The sequence below is a fragment of the Schistocerca piceifrons genome, chromosome 3 (assembly GCF_021461385.2).
Source record: "Schistocerca piceifrons isolate TAMUIC-IGC-003096 chromosome 3, iqSchPice1.1, whole genome shotgun sequence".
Taxonomy (NCBI): domain Eukaryota; kingdom Metazoa; phylum Arthropoda; class Insecta; order Orthoptera; family Acrididae; genus Schistocerca; species Schistocerca piceifrons.
This window is the reverse complement of record NC_060140.1, coordinates 138,542,375-138,559,155: the sequence shown is the minus strand read 5'-3', so window position 1 is coordinate 138,559,155 and position 16,781 is coordinate 138,542,375. Positions and strand designations below refer to the sequence as shown.

The following is a 16,781-nucleotide window of genomic DNA, read 5'->3' as shown; positions in this document are numbered from 1 at the left end:
TTCCTGTTTCGTTTTGTCCTTCCCCTGAGGTCGGCATTCCATCTTGTGGGGGCATTATACTGCTAATGGGGATATTGTTGATAGTCAACCCATCTCACTGACCACCCATCTTCAAGCTGTTGCAGTTCTCCGTTTTGTTCCTCACCTGACATTTTCCCTTTGTGCCATTTATATCCCTCAATCATTCAATGTCCCCAAGGCGGACTTCCTTCGGCTTATTACACAGCTACCTCAGTCATTTCTGCTACTCAATGACTGTAATGCACATCATTCCCTTTGGGGTTCTCCCAGAACCTGTCGGAGGTGCCCTCTTGGCTGATCTTCTTAAAACACTGGAGCACCCACATTCCTTTAGACTCCTCACACACCTACTCCCATTTGGACCAATGCTTCTGCACTGCCCAGCTTTCCCAGCACCTTGAGTGGTCTGTTCTGACACCTACTCAAACGACCATTTCCCATGTGATATCCATATGCTCACTCGTACCCCACCTGTGTGCAAACGCAAATGGCAGCTTACAAAGGCTGACTGGTGGCTTTACTCCTCCCTGGCGACCTTTGAAGGCAAAGATTTCCCCAGTTGCGATGACCAGGTGGATCTCACAAACGTTACCCTTACTGCTGCAGAATGTTCCATTCGTCGCACTTTCTCTTTGCCTCACCGTGTCCCAGTCCCTTGGTGGAATGAGGCATGTTGTGATGGAATTTGCGCATGGAGGCATGCTCTCCGCTTTTTTAACAATCGTGCTATGATGCCAAACTGCAATCATTATAAATATATGCATGCAAAGTGTAGTTGTGTTCTTCGAGATAGCAAACGAGCTACCTGGATTTCTCCAACACTGTGGTCCGCCATTTTGCGGAAATTTCGGTCTCTTCCCGCTATCACCCTGCCTTTCTCCATAAAAAAAATGTGGAAGCGGCTCGGGAAATACCCTTCCCTTCTCAGAATCATTAGTGCTACAATGCTGCCTTCAGTATGAGGAGGCTAGATCATGCTCTCAGTTCACCCCGATCCTCTGCCTCAGGGCCACACTGTCAACATTCAGATGTTGCAGCACCTTCCTCTTGTGGGCAAGCACTTTCTGCTTAATACGTTCAACCGCATCTGTTCAGAGGGCACATTTCCTGAACATCATAATCATACCTAAGCCCAGTAAGGATAAACCTTCAAGCTACCATCTCATATCTCACCAGCTGTGTTTGCAAGGTTATGGAGAGTGATTCATGTCCGGCTGGTATGGTGGCTCGAGTTTCGAAATTTACTAATGACTGCACAGTGTGGATTTTGAGCACGGCGTTCTGCACTTCATCCTCTTGTCACTTTGTCTGCTGATGTCATGAATGGTTTTCTGTGGAAATCCCAGACTCTAAGTTTTTCCATTTGGAGAAGGCCTATGACACCTGCTGGAGAACTGGTATCCTCCATACTCTTTACACATGGGGTGTCTATGGCCACCTGCCCTGTGTCCTTCAGGAATTTTAAGTTTTAAAGTTGCATGTGGTTTCTGCCTTGTCACACCTTTATCCAGGAAACCGGTGTGCCTCAGGGTTCTGTCCTGCGCATCATCCTCTTTGCTATCACCATTAATGCTATCATGGCTTGTCTCTTACCTGGCATCTCTGGCTCCCTTTTTGGTGGTGATTTTGCCATCTACTACAGTTCTCCACAGACCTTCCCCAATGGGCAGCATCTTCAGTGCTGTCTTGATCATCTGTACTCCATGAGCATCGACAATGGCTTTAGTTCTTCCACTGAAGAAACTGTCTGTATGAATCTCTGGTGGTGCAATTGGTTTCTCCCACTATCTTTATATCTTAGGTCTGTTGCTCTTCGATTAGTTGAAATTACAAAATTCCTGGACCTCATGCTTGATAGAAAACTCTCTTGGTCCTCCCATGGGTCTTAAGTGGCAGCACACTGTACGCAGTCCCTCAATGTCCTGTGGGTCCTCAATGGTACTTCCTGGGATCCAGATCAAACTACTCTCCTGTTCGTACCAGTCCCTGCTCCATTCGAAACTTTACTATGGTTGCTTTAAGCATCTGCATGTCGGTCCCTTTTATGCCATCTCAACACTATCCACGATTGTGGCATCCATTTGGCCACTGGTGCCTTTTACACTATTCCAGTTGAGTCTGTATGCTGAAGCTGCTGAACTACCACTGTCCTATCACCGTAACTTTCTCCCCAGCATACCATTTCTGTGCCATGTGTGGCCACCCTTCATATGCTGCCTCCTTTGATCGCCAGTATGGGGTGCGTCCCTTTTCTGTTATCTCGTGGCGTAAGCTTCTGCCACATGCTCCACTGGCTTAACTTCACACTACCTGCAACTTTCCCAGTGGGTGTGAACCCTTTACTAACTTGGCTTAGTGAAGTGTCCCATGTTCACCTTCATTCGCTTCCTAAGGAGACCACTCCAGCCTTGCACGGTCATCTTCAGTTTCACGACCTTCGCATGAACCTTCATATGAAACTTCGCGATAGTGCCCTAAGCTACGTTGAGCAAGACGCGACAGTTGGCTGCGACTGCGACGCTGCCCCCTCCTCTTTTCCCACCCTGGCAGACGGCGACAAGGCCGCAACAAGACAGGAGTCGTCGCTGTTTCCCAAGCTCTGGTCGGCGGCGGCGGATTCAAATACATAAGAAAAATAAGAATTCCGATTTTCTTCCTGTAAAAGATACTGTATGTTAATGGAACAAAGTTACATCGGCTCCCAGTCTGTTTTTCGATACAGATTCTCCTTTTACTTTAAAAAAACTGAAACGTATCTCTCCCGGTTATGCGTGTTTTTTTCGCTGTATATTACTTCTCTATCGATTGTGAGGAAAGTAAAAGGCACAAAAAATTGATATTTTCGTATCTTACAGTTTCACATAACAGCTTGATAATGAGGTGTCTATTTTTCCGATATTCATCATTTATTCCGATACTTAATTTACAAGTAACCTACTACATAAAATTTGAATTCTGTACAGTGAAAAATGTGGTCGCTGGCTACTTTGCGTATGGTTCACGTTAGGTCATACATCGTTGCCGATGAAACGAAGCTAACATATCGAAATTATTTTTAAAGTTGAGATCAGAATGATATCGATCTCCGTTTCCGAGATTTGGACTCGTATATCTCCGGGCCCCCCCCATGAACCATGGACCTTGCCGATGGTGGGGAGGCTTGCGTGCCTCAGCGATACAGATAGCCGTACCGTAGGTGCAACCACAACGGAGGGGTATCTGTTGAGAGGCCAGACAAACATGTGGTTCCTGAAGAGGGGCAGCAGCCTTTTCAGTAGTTGCAAGGGCAACAGTCTGGATGATTGACTGATCTGGCCTTGTAACAATAACCAAAACGGCCTTGCTGTGCTGGTACTGCGAACGGCTGAAAGCAAGGGGAAACTACAGCCGTAATTTTTCCCGAGGGCATGCAGCTTTACTGTATGATTACATGATGATGGCGTCCTCTTGGGTAAAATATTCCGGAGGTAAAATAGTCCCCCATTCGGATCTCCGGGCGGGGACTACTCAAGAGGATGTCGTTATCAGGAGAAAGAAAACTGGCGTTCTACGGATCGGAGCGTGGAATGTCAGATCCCTTAATCGGGCAGGTAGGTTAGAAAATTTAAAAAGGGAAATGGATAGGTTGAAGTTAGATATAGTGGGAATTAGTGAAGTTCGGTGGCAGGAGGAACAAGACTTCTGGTCAGGTGACTACAGGGTTATAAACACAAAATCAAATAGGGGTAATGCAGGAGTAGGTTTAATAATGAATAGGAAAATAGGAATGCGGGTAAGCTACTACAAACAGCATACTGAACGCATTATTGTGGCCAAGATAGATACGAAGCCCACACCTACTACAGTAGTACAAGTTTATATGCCAACTAGCTCTGCAGATGACGAAGAAATTGAAGAAATGTATGATGAAATAAAAGAAATTATTCAGATTGTGAAGGGAGACGAAAATTTAATAGTCATGGGTGACTGGAATTCGAGTGTAGGAAAAGGGAGAGAAGGAAACATAGTAGGTGAATATGGATTGGAGGACAGAAATGAAAGAGGAAGCCGCCTGGTAGAATTTTGCACAGAGCACAACATAATCATAACTAACACTTGGTTTAAGAATCATGAAAGAAGGTTGTATACATGGAAGAACCCTGGAGATACTAAAAGGTATCAGATAGATTATATAATAGTAAGACAGAGATTTAGGAACCAGGTTTTAAATTGTAAGACATTTCCAGGGGCAGATGTGGACTCTGACCACAATCTATTGGTTATGACCTGTAGATTAAAACTGAAGAAACTGCAAAAAGGTGGGAATTTAAGGAGATGGGACCTGGATAAACTGAAAGAACCAGAGGTTGTACAGAGATTCAGGGAGAGCATAAGGGAGCAATTGACAGAAATAGGGGAAATAAATACAGTAGAAGAAGAATGGGTAGCTTTGAGGGATGAAGTAGTGAAGGCAGCAGAGGATCAAGTAGGTAAAAAGACGAGGGCTAGTAGAAATCCTTGGGTAACAGAAGAAATATTAAATTTAATTGATGAAAGGAGAAAATATAAAAATGCGGTAAGTGAAACAGGCAAAAAGGAATACAAACGTCTCAAAAACGAGATCGACAGGAAGTGCAAAATGGCTAAACAGGGATGGCTAGAGGACAAATGTAAGGATGTAGCGGCCTATCTCACTAGGGGTAAGATAGATACCGCCTACAGGAAAATTAAAGAGACCTTTGGAGATAAGAGAACCACTTGTATGAATATCAAGAGCTCAGATGGAAACCCAGTTCTAAGCAAAGAAGGGAAAGCAGAAAGGTGGAAGGAGTATATAGAGGGTCTATACAAGGGCAATGTACCTGAGGACAATATTATGGAAATGGAAGAGGATGTAGATGAAGATGAAATGGGAGATACGATACTGCGTGAAGAGTTTGACAGAGCACTGAAAGACCTGAGTCGAAACAAGGCCCCCCCGGAGTACACAACATTCCACTGGAACTACTGACGGCCTTGGAAGAGCCAGTCCCGACTAAACTCTACCATCTGGTGAGCAAGATGTATGAAACAGGCGAAATACCCTCAGACTTCAAGAAGAATATAATAATTCCAATCCCAAAGAAAGCAGGTGTTGACAGATGTGAAAATTACCGAACAATCAGTTTAATAAGCCACAGCTGCAAAATACTAACACGAATTCTTTACAGACGAATGGAAAAACTAGTAGAAGCCAACCTCGGGGAAGATCAGTTTGGATTCCGTAGAAACACTGGAACACGTGAGGCAATACTGACCTTACGACTTATCTTAGAAGAAAGATTAAGGAAAGGCAAACCTACGTTTCTAGCATTTGTAGACTTAGAGAAAGCTTTTGACAATGTTGACTGGAATACTCTCTTTCAAATTCTGAAGGTGGCAGGGGTAAAATACAGGGAGCGAAAGGCTATTTACAATTTGTACAGAAACCAGATGGCAGTTATAACAGTCGACGGACATGAAAGGGAAGCAGTGGTTGGGAAGGGAGTGAGACAGGGTTGTAGCCTCTCCCCGATGTTATTCAATCTGTATATTGAGCAAGCAGTAAGGGAAACAAAAGAAAAATTCGGGGTAGGTATTAAAATTCATGGAGAAGAAATAAAAACTTTGAGGTTCGCCGATGACATTGTAATTCTGTCAGAGACAGCAAAGGACTTGGAAGAGCAGTTGAATGGAATGGACAGTGTCTTGAAAGGAGGGTATAAGATGAACATCAACAAAAGCAAAACAAGGATAATGGAATGTAGTCTAATTAAGTCGGGTGATGCTGAGGGAATTAGATTAGGAAATGAGGCACTTAAAGTAGTAAAGGAGTTTTGCTATTTGGGGAGCAAAATAACTGATGATGGTCGAAGTAGAGAGGATATAAAATGTAGGCTGGCAATGGCAAGGAAAGCGTTTCTGAAGAAGAGAAATTTGTTAACATCCAGTATTGATTTAAGTGTCAGGAAGTCATTTCTGAAAGTATTTGTATGGAGTGTAGCCATGTATGGAAGTGAAACATGGACGATAAATAGTTTGGACAAGAAGAGAATAGAAGCTTTCGAAATGTGGTGCTACAGAAGAATGCTGAAGATTAGATGGGTAGATCACATAACTAATGAGGAAGTATTGAATAGGATTGGGGAGAAGAGAAGTTTGTGGCACAACTTGACCAGAAGAAGGGATCGGTTGGTAGGACATGTTCTGAGGCATCAAGGGATCACAAATTTAGTATTGGAGGGCAGCGTGGAGGGTAAAAATCGTAGAGGGAGACCAAGAGATGAATACACTAAGCAGATTCAGAAGGATGTAGGTTGCTATAGGTACTGGGAGATGAAAATGCTTGCACAGGATAGAGTAGCATGGAGAGCTGCATCAAACCAGTCTCAGGACTGAAGACCACAACAACAACAACAACATATCTCCGGGAGGGTCGCGACTAGCCGCCAGTTCTGTCGATGCGCAACGTGAGTCATGTGGTCATCACACGATAGAGAATGCATTTGTTTTGTTTCGCTGACACATTTGGACCTAATGAAACCATTTTATGTCGTATATTTCTCCGGTATGAGTTACTAATATTTCTCCATATGCTCTTGACAATTTCATTTAAAATGCCACGATATGTAGGTTTCTTAAAAGTAAAGACATGCTACCTTCAATATATTTTCTTCCCATTCTTGGGAAGATGATAAATTACTCACCTCTAGTATTTCCTTCTGAACCTGGACGAGGATACCCAAGTAGAAGTAGACGTCCTAACAAAACCAACAAATGTCAAAAATTTACGTTTTTCAACAGAGCGAAATTGATTACAGAAAGCTGTACAACAATCTGTTGGTGGTTTTTCACAACTGGAAGTTATCATCAAGACACCAATCTACCGTTTACTCTGAGTGAAGGTATTGTAGAATGTAACTTTCTCGTTGTACTTTAGATTGTTCATTTTATAATGTACTTGCCGTTTTCAGTTTTTATCGTCACAAAAAAGAGTAATGCGAAAATTGACCTGCAAGTTCATTTTCATCATTCTAATTCTACATCTGCATGGATTATACTGATTTTCATAACAGGACTGAAAAATTTGCGTCAATGGGAAAATATATATTTCACTCACTTGCCAGTTTCAACTGTGCACCAATTTCTTCCCAAATTGTCTCTGAACTAAGTGTCCCTATATTTAGGGTTCTTCAAATCGTAAAGGCAAGGATGTTGCGAGACCAGCTCACAGATCATCACATCCTGTGAGCGGCTCATTTCAGTTTTCCTTGACTGAATCGACCTCTTTCTGGCAGCCGTACGTCTTTGTGTCGTCGCAACACTGCTCACTGGTGCAGTGCTGCGGATGCCGGCCGAAGTGGCCGTGCGGTTAAAGGCGCTGCAGTCTGGAACCGCAAGACCGCTACGGTCGCAGGTTCGAATCCTGCCTCGGGCCTGGATGTTTGTGATATCCTTAGGTTAGTTAGGTTTCACTAGTTCTAAGTTCTAGGGGACTAATGACCTCAGCAGTTGAGTCCCATAGTGCTCAGAGCCATTTGCACCCCAGCAGTGCTGCGGCAGCTGCCGCAACAGTCGCGCGTCGCATCCCAAACTCTAACTGCGCATGCGCCAGCAGGCAACTTCTGACGTCACGTAGCGTCCCGTCGCAGTCGCTAGTGTGCGTCGCGTCTTGGACAACGTACCTTTAGTGTATACCGATGGCTCTCGGACTGTGTGTGGTGTAGTGTGCCTTAATCATTGGTGACCATGTCTTTTGATATCAGCTGCTTGCACACTGCTCAGTATTTACAACTGAGCTCTTCACCCTGTATCAGACCACAGAGTACATCCGGCTACAGAGACTTCCGGCTACAGAGACTTCCCAATTGTCTTCTGCTCACTCGCTCAGTGCCTTTCAAAGTCTGTGCACTTTACACTGCCCATACCTTTGTGCAACTGCTCCAGGGAAACTGTCACTTCCTCACTCTTGGTGGAGCCACTGTGATGTTTACATGGGTTCCTTGTCATGTCAGTCTGCCCGGATCAAGGCTGCTGACGCTACTACCAAGGCTGCTGTCCTCGTACTTCAGCCCACTGGTTCCTATACTCCCTCCAATGACCTGTGTTGCCATTTGTCAGGAGGTGGTGTCCCTTTGGCATCGCTTGGCCCTCCCTACATGGGAATAAGCACCAGCTTATTAAACCTCTCCCAGCGGCTTGGGTGACCTCTCGGTCCTCCCATTGGGAGCAGCTCATTTTAACTAGGTTGCATATTGGGCACTGCATTTTTAGCCATCATTTGCTGACCACTTTGTACATTTTGCACCCAAGTTTTAACTGTCCGCTATTTCCAGACAGAATGCCCATCTTTAACTATTTACGTTCCCACTTGCATTTGCTGTCAGTTATCAGCTGTTCTAGGAAATAATGTGCGGGCTGTTGACTGTTTCACTTTTTATCCATCAAAGCAATATGGCGAAGGCCATTTAATTTTTAGTTTTGGACCTCTGTTTCTGTACGGTGTCTTCTGTAGCCCTTTCTCCATGTCCGTCTTTTTAGCTGTCTTATGTCAGTTGGAACTGACGTATAGTTGTTTAACTCCTGTCGTTGTGTTCTGTAGTTTCACTTGTGTGCATATTACCCCAGTTGTTTTTGCACCCTAAAACAAAACCATATGGTTAAAGAGATTTTATTTGTATGGATGTGAATGAGGATAGATTCTCTGTATAAGTAGCAGGAGCAATTGCCAGTGAGGTTTAAAGTGGAGCTGAAAATACTTGAATGAGCTTGGATGACTTCAATGTCTAAAAGTGCTACTATTGTTGCATGTAATGTAATATATTTGTGGTTTTGTTATATAATTTCTGACATTTATTATTTCTGACTGACAGGAAGTAAGTAGAACTCACTGCATTTGAACACACATCCATTCTTGACCAAAATGGAGTGCATAATCATGGCTACCTCAGTTTCAAAAGAGAACAATCTATACAATAACAAAAGTTAGCAGCAACCTTTGATGTACATAAGGAATGGCAAAAGTCTGATTCAGTACAAAGAGGGGAAATTGTTCTTGCTGCATAATACTGTTCACTTTAATTTTCAGAGTAATTACAGGAAATAATCATATTAAATTAACTTTAGTTAAATATCTTGTCACAAGGCTGACAGTATTACAATACATGTCTGTGTAGATGTATCTGTTCAATAGTTCAGATTTTTTCATTGGAGAAATAAATGAGTTTAAGACAAAATATATAATTATTTCAGAGATTCAACAAAGCGGCTGAAGATGTCAAGAAGTTGAAGTCTACTCCCACAGATGCAGAGCTCCTAGAGATTTATGCACTTTTCAAACAAGGTTCTGTGGGAGATGTTAACACAGGTGAGATCAATTACATGTTACAAAATGCATTTGCCTGAAAAGTAACTCTCCGTATCTTGAGACAATCTGGCAAAAAGTCACTAGAATTGTATGCTTACATCATTGATTTATTCTTGAACTTAAGCTACTGCAGTTACACAGGATAGTAATGATTAAAACCCTCAATCAGTTAACACTCAAACCTGTGCATGATTTTCCAGAACCTTTCTGGTGTTTGATTGTGGCACATGAAAGTATGGTGGTCAATGAAAAGTGGTTACACAATGGCTTCACTGACAAAACTATTGGCATTATTTTTCTTTTATAGCATGTAATATTGACTAAAGGCACCTAATTACTGATTTTGAGTATTAGATTAATGTCTAAATTGGTTTTTCCGACAAAGATACAAACACTGTCTGTATGACACTGTTCAGAAAGTCATGAAACCAAATCTATATAACAGAGTAAGATACTATGTGGGTGGCAGTTTTTTATGCTTCACTGGATGAAAAATGACATACTCTGTATACAGTGTTATCCCTTCCTAAAAACATACCTATGGATGTTAAAACATAATTTTTCTGAAGTTGTTGCTCTTAAATTTGGACTAAAGTGCAAAGGCTTTATCATTTAATAGCAAAGAAATACATGCAAGAGATACATCCTGCTTAAATTTGAGGACTAACCAGTATTGTGTTATCAAATTAACACCAGTCCTCTGCAGTTAAACAGCAAAACATATTTTTTACAATTTCTACAGCATGATGCACAACAGGAATGTTGCATTGGCTGAATGTACCTGGAGTGCTCAAAGCAGCTTTGTAGAATATAGCTTTTGTTGCTTGATGTACCACTTTCAGACTTAAACTATGTGATCAAAAGTATCTGGACATATGGCTGAAAAAACCTTCAAAGTTTGTGGCACCCTCCATCGATAATTCCAGAATTCAATATGGTGGTGTCCTACCCTTACCCTTAGCCTTGATAACAGCTTCCACTCTCACGGCACGGCACAGTCCGGCTGTACATTCTGAACCTGAAGTGCCGCTACCAGTGTTGTTTCAACCACACTAGAACTTCTTGTTGACACCCAGCCAAATATGTAACCTGTAGTATGGTGCACACAAGGGCAATTGTCTGCCTCCTTTACCCCACTGTATCAACTGCAGTGGCGGCCATGCCGCCACCTCTAGAGATTGTCCCATATATCTTGATGAGTGGGCTGTCAGAGATTGGGGTAAAGGAAAAAGTGCTTTACCCAGTAGCTTGCAAGTAACTGGCTAGTCACAAACCCGTGTTCTCCCGTTTGGCACCTATAGTTCTGTTTTTGTTACCCTTTCCTCTATGCAGACATGAGACCTACATTTCAGCTCTGCAGTCATGAAATCGCCCAGTGTCAAGATAGAATCACCATCCCCCATCCCATTGTGTGACAAACTCACTCTTGTCTGAAGTGGCAAAGCCACCAGCTACACAACCAGTTGGCAGGAAGTAACAGGAGTAGAAGACCCGTGAAGACCTGCTATATACCTCTTGCCAGTGGACACCAGTCTGCCTCTGGTGGACTTCTTCCAGCCTTTCCACTTAAAGAAAAACGGTGTTCACCTTCACCAACTCTAAGATCCTCTTAGACGGTGTCGCCACGTGGTACCTTAGCCCGGCCAGTATGTCATGCCAGTGCACACCGCCAACCGTTTTTCAGCATTGGACTTCATGGACTGAACACACAAGCAAGCTGATGCTTATCTTGACCCCATGGAGCAGCACACTTCTGCTTCTGTGCCCTGTAGTAGCAACTCGACACCAGCTGTCATTCAGCTATTGTTGAGTTGACACCCCTACATCTCTTCCTCCTTATGATTGCCCTCCAATGGAACGTTTGTGTCCTTCGCTCCCACAAAGAGGATTCACGGCTGCTTTTAGCATAGCAGTGTCCCCTTGTACTGTGCCTTCAGGAAACAAAATCAGGCCCTCATGACCATTTCGAGCTTTCACATTACTTACAGATTTGTTTTGACACTCCCCCTGAGGTCTGCATTACCTCTCATGGAGGGTCATGCTGCTCATACAGGATGACATTCAGTCAACCCATCTCCCTGACTACCTGTCTTCAAGCTGTTGCACTTGGCATTTTCTTCCCCACCTGACTCTTTTCCTTAGTACGATTTATGCCTCTGTCTTTGTCACCAGGGCAGACTTCCTTCAGCTTATTGGGCAACTACCTCCCCCATTTTTGCTACTCTGTTCTCCCAGGATCTGTCAGAGGTGCTCTCTTGGCTGACCCTCTTAACCAACTTAACCTCTTCTGCCTTAACACTGGAGCACCCAGTTTCATTTCAGACTCGTGGCACACCTATTCCCATTTGGACCTATCCTTCTGCACTGCCCAGCTTGCCCACCATCTTGAGTGATCCATTCATTCTGACACCTACTCAGGCAACCATTTCCCCTGTGCTATCTGCTTGCTGACTCCTACCCCACCCCCACCCACATGCACACCCAAAAAGCAGCTTACTACGTCTGACTGGCAGCTTTACTCCTACCTGGCAACCTTTGAAGAAAAATATTTCCCCAGTTGTGATGACCAGGTGGACTATCTCCCTAATGTTATATTAACTGCTGCAGATTGTTCCATTCCTTGCACTTCATCTTTACCACATCTTGTCTCAATCCCTTGGTGGACTGGGGCATGCCGTGATGCAATTCGCACATGGAGACATGCTCCCTGTGTTTTTAACAGCCATCCTACGATGGCAACCTGCATGCATTATAAACAGATGCATGCAAAGTGTCATCATGCTCTGTGGGACAGCAAACGAGCTAGATCGATTTCATTCACTAGTTCTTTTAACAGATTCACCCCTTCTGTTCTACGGGTCAACCTCCAAAATCTCTCTGGGACCAAGATCTGTTCCCGTCCCCCCCTACCCCCCCCCCCCCCCCATTTCTGGCCTCACAGGAGCAGACGATGTTATTGTAGACCCTATTGCTATTTCCAACACCTTGGTGGGTCATCATTTTGCAGAAGTTTTGAGCTCTTCCCACTATCACTCTGCCTTCCTCCATCGGACACAATTGGAGGCAGCTCAGGCGATACCTTTCTCTCTGAATAGTGAGTGCTACAATGCTGCCTTTACTATGAGGAGCTAGATCATGCTGTCAGTTCATTCTGATCCTTCCCCCAGGGCCGGACGCCTTCAACATTCAGATGTTGCAGCACCTTCCTCTTGCAGGCAAGCACTTTCTGCTTAACATGTACAACCGCATCTGGGCAGAGGGCACATTTCCTGGATGCTGGCGTGAAGCCACTGTCACGCCCATACCTAAGCCTGGTAAGGACAAAAACCTACCTGCTAGCTACTGCCCCATCTCTTACCAGCTGTGTTTGCAAGGTGATGGAACATAAGATTCATGCCCGGCTGGTATGGTGGCTCAAATCTCACAATTGAATGACGAATGCACAGTGTGGATTTCAAGCACGGCGTTCAGCAGTTGACTCTCCTGTTACTTTGTCCACCCATGTCATAATTGGTTTTCTGTGGAAATCCCAGTCTGGCCGTGATTTTTGATTTGGAGAAGGCCTAAGAGACCTACTGGAGAACTGGTGTCCTCTGTACTCTTTACACGTGGGGCTTCTGTGGCTGCTTGCCCTGTTTCCTCCTTGTATTTTTACAAGATCTAGTTTTCAAGGTGTGTGTGGGTTCTGCCCTGTTGGACACCTTTATCAAGGAAACCGTTGTGGCTCAGGGTTTCATCTGGAGCGTCATCCTGTTTATCACTATTAACCTTATCATGGCCTGCCTCCCACCGGGCATCTCTGGCTCCCTTTTTGTTGAAGATTTTGCCATCTATTGCAGTTCTCCATGGACACTGTCCCACTGAGCAGTGTCTTCAGCAGTGTTTTGATCGCCTTTACTCCTGGAGCATCAACAATGGCTCTTGCTGTTCCATTCACAGAAGTCTCTACGAATTTCTAGCGACGCAAGTGGTTTCTCCTACCATCTTTACATCTTGGGCCTGTTGCCCTTCCGTTCATTGAAACTACAAAATTCGTGGGCTTGTGCTAAATGCGAAACAACCTTGGTTCTCCCATGTATCTTGCCTGGCAGCCCGCTGTATCTGGTTCCTCAGTGTCCTAAGTGTCGTCAATGGTACTTTCTGGGGTGCTGATCAAACCACCTTCCTCTGTTTGTACTGGTCCCTTGTCCGTTCAAGACTCGATGATGTGCTTTGTTTGTGTGTCTGCATGCCCATCCCTCTTACACCATCTCAACACTATTCATGATCATGACATGTTTGCCCACGGGTGCCTTTTACACCACCCCAGTTGCGTCTGTATGCTGAAGTTGCTGTACTACCGCTGCCTTACCACTGTGCACTGTGACTTTCTCCTCAGAAGGTATGCATACCATTTGTCTGCCATGTGTGGCCACCCATCCTATGTTGCCTCCTTCGATGATTCCTCTGATTGCCAGTATGGGGTGTATCCCTTCTGTTACTTCCTGGCATCAGCTTTCGGCACATGATACAGCGGCATAACTTCACGCTAGCTGCAACTTTCCCAATGGGTGTTAACCCTTCACCACCTTGGCTTTGTGAAGTGGCCCATGTTAACCTTGGCCTTCATTCACTTCCTACAGTTCGTATGGTTAAGGGCTGTCTCCAGGTCAGTGATTGTAAATGGAGAATTCCAGGCTATGTTGCAGAGGTTTCTTGACTTCCGTAAGCTCTCTTTCTATTTGTCAAAGATTAGCTTTATGGTTGGGACCTTGGAAACTCTCACTAAGTGACTGGCGATTGAGTTGCATGAGACCGTTGAGTTTTCTTTGTAGTGGGAAGGGTCTCCTCCAAGTTTGTGAATCAGCGTCTTTGCTTTTCCTGTGTGATGGTCTGGATAGGTGTCTGCCTATTACACATTATGGCTCTCTTCAACTGTCAGCAGTCTGTCAACAGATGATGTTGGCCTGTATGCTTTTGTGCTGTACATGTCCCTTGACATTTCCACTCCACTATCACATTGGAAACAGTGGACCAAGGGAAATTTGCGAGTGTGGAAATCTCACATACAGGTATGGGACATAAGTGACCCAATCACCTGACCATGTTTGAAGTCCATGAGTCCCACTGAGTGCCCTATTCTGTTCTCACAATGTCTAATGACTACTGAGGTTGCTGGTATGGAGTACCTGGCAGCAGATGGCAGCACAATGCACCTAATATGAAAAACACATGTTTTTGTGGGTGTCTGGATACTTTTCATCACATAGTGTATATTGAAGGCTATACTAGGCAGATGTGCAGTCCCCCTGAAGACCCCCCTGTGGGTCCGGGGTAATAATAGGCCCGAGGTATTCCTGCCTGTCGTAAGAGGCGACTAAAAGGAGTTTCAACCGTTTCGGCCTTCCACGTGATGGTCCCCCTTGGGGTTTGACCTCCATTTTTCAAAATTCTACAGAAGTAAGAGCCTTTTGGGGAAGGACACTTTACGTGGTGTACCACTGGTCCTAAGTGCACTAAGGCCTTGGCACTCAGCATTGTACCGGTGTTGTAACCATACCCACTATTCCCCAAATTGGGCCTAAACACCTGATGGGTTGTACAAGTTACACCCATAGTGCGTCCCCATCTGCACCAGCGATCATGATGGACTTTCCATGGCACCAGAAATCCAGCACGGTAGCCAGCCCGTTGTGGTGGGGTCGTCATGTACCCTCTAGGTTGTAGTTGTAGCCCCCTGACAACACAGGGATCATACTGCCGATACCTGAGCTGCACCCTCCCCACGTCGGCCAAGGAGTAGATGCCTGTCTCCTTGGGGCATCAGGACTCCCGGCAACGGTCATCCTGCCAGGTGGCCCTTGCTGAGGCTGGGTGGCGCCCGTGGGGAGAGCCCCTGGTCAGAGTGGGTGGTATCGGGCCGGACGTTTCGTAGATGAAACGTAAACACGTATCAGGTCGTTCTGCGGCCGAGTCTTTCAAAAGAAAAGGTACCGTTTCTAGTTCTGGTTCTCCTGCCCTTTCCCCCTTGGCCACTCCCTGGGAGGAGGGACAGGCCCGCCGGCTTGGGGCGAAGTACTTCCCCCGCTATTTGGTCTGTTCTCGAACTGACGGGGGGATATTCGCCACCTCCATGCCCATGTTCTTTGTTCAGCACATTGAGGACATCTTCGGGGAAATCGAGGCTCTCAGCAAGATGCGTTCAGGGTCCGTTCTTATCAAGACCACCTCCGCCACACAGTCGGCGGCGCTCCAGCCGTGCGACCGCCTAGGGGACATCCCAGTGTCCATTGTCCCGCATCTGGCACTAAATAGGACGCAGGGGGTTATTTTTCATCATGACCTCCTGCTACAATCTGATGAGGAGCTCAGGGCCAACCTGGAGCACCAAGGTGTGCATTTCGTCCGGCGAGTCCAGCGCGGCCCCAAAGACCGTCGCATCGACACCGGGGCCTTTATCCTCTCCTTCGAGGGGGACGTTCTCCCGGAGAAGGTAAAGGTGATGTGCTACCGGTGTGACGTGCGACCTTACGTCCCGCCTCCTATGCGCTGTTTTCAGTGTTTGCGCTTTGGGCACATGTCGTCACGGTGTGAGGCTGAGCCCCTTTGTGGCGATTGTGGACGTCCTCTTCGTGAGGAACATACATGCTCCCCACCACCTCGGTGCATTAATTGTCCTGGCATCCACTCGCCTAGATCCTCAGACTGCCCCGCCTATCAAAAGGAGAAGAAGATACAAGAACTCAAAACTTTGGATCGGCTCTTATTCTGAGGCCAGGAAGAAGTATGACTGCCTCCATCCCGTGCCATTGACCACTTCGTTTACCTCAGTTGTGTCCACTCCTTCCGCGGTATCCTCACCCCTATCCTGTCCCCCCTCCACTGCCTCCGCCCATCAGGGGGCTCTGCCTCCGCCTCCCAAATCCCTCCCTTCCAAATCATTCTCCCCAGTGGCCCCCGCCCCCTCCGCCCCAGGGGCCACCCTTCCTCCTCCTCCTCCTCCTCCTCCTCCTCCTCCTCCTCCTCCTCTTCCCCCCCACCACCTGAGAAGCGTTCCTCTTCTCAAGCGTCCATTGGGGAAACGTTCCGGACCCCAGCTTCCGAGGTCCAGCGTTCCAAAATGGACCCCGTGCGTGAGGACCTTCTTCGGGTCCAGCCCACCATCCCTGTGCCTCCTCGGCCTTCCAAGAAGGCCTCCAAGAAGAAGTCTCTCTCCCCCTCTCCACCCCGGTGCGTTTCGTCTGACGCTCCATCTGTGAGTCGCTGCTCCCAGCTGTACTCAGTTTCACCGGGATGCTCTGCTGCCAGGCGCTCAGCTGGCCTCTCGTCGGCAAATGAGGATGCCCCTCCTACAAAACCAGGGACAGCGGCCGCTGCTGGCGACAACTCGATGGAACTGGATCCGCCTCCCGCCGGT

General features: G+C 46.0%; 1 protein-coding gene across 1 annotated transcript in view; it reads left to right on the top strand.

The window, feature by feature from the left end:
• Window positions 1-16,781, top strand: part of LOC124789424 (acyl-CoA-binding protein-like) — an 87,114-nt gene that overhangs the window by 59,871 nt on the left and 10,462 nt on the right. The window contains exon 3 of the mRNA XM_047256769.1: window positions 9,271-9,385. Coding sequence (XP_047112725.1) covers window positions 9,271-9,385 — 115 coding nt within the window. The remainder of the gene's footprint in view (window positions 1-9,270; window positions 9,386-16,781) is intronic.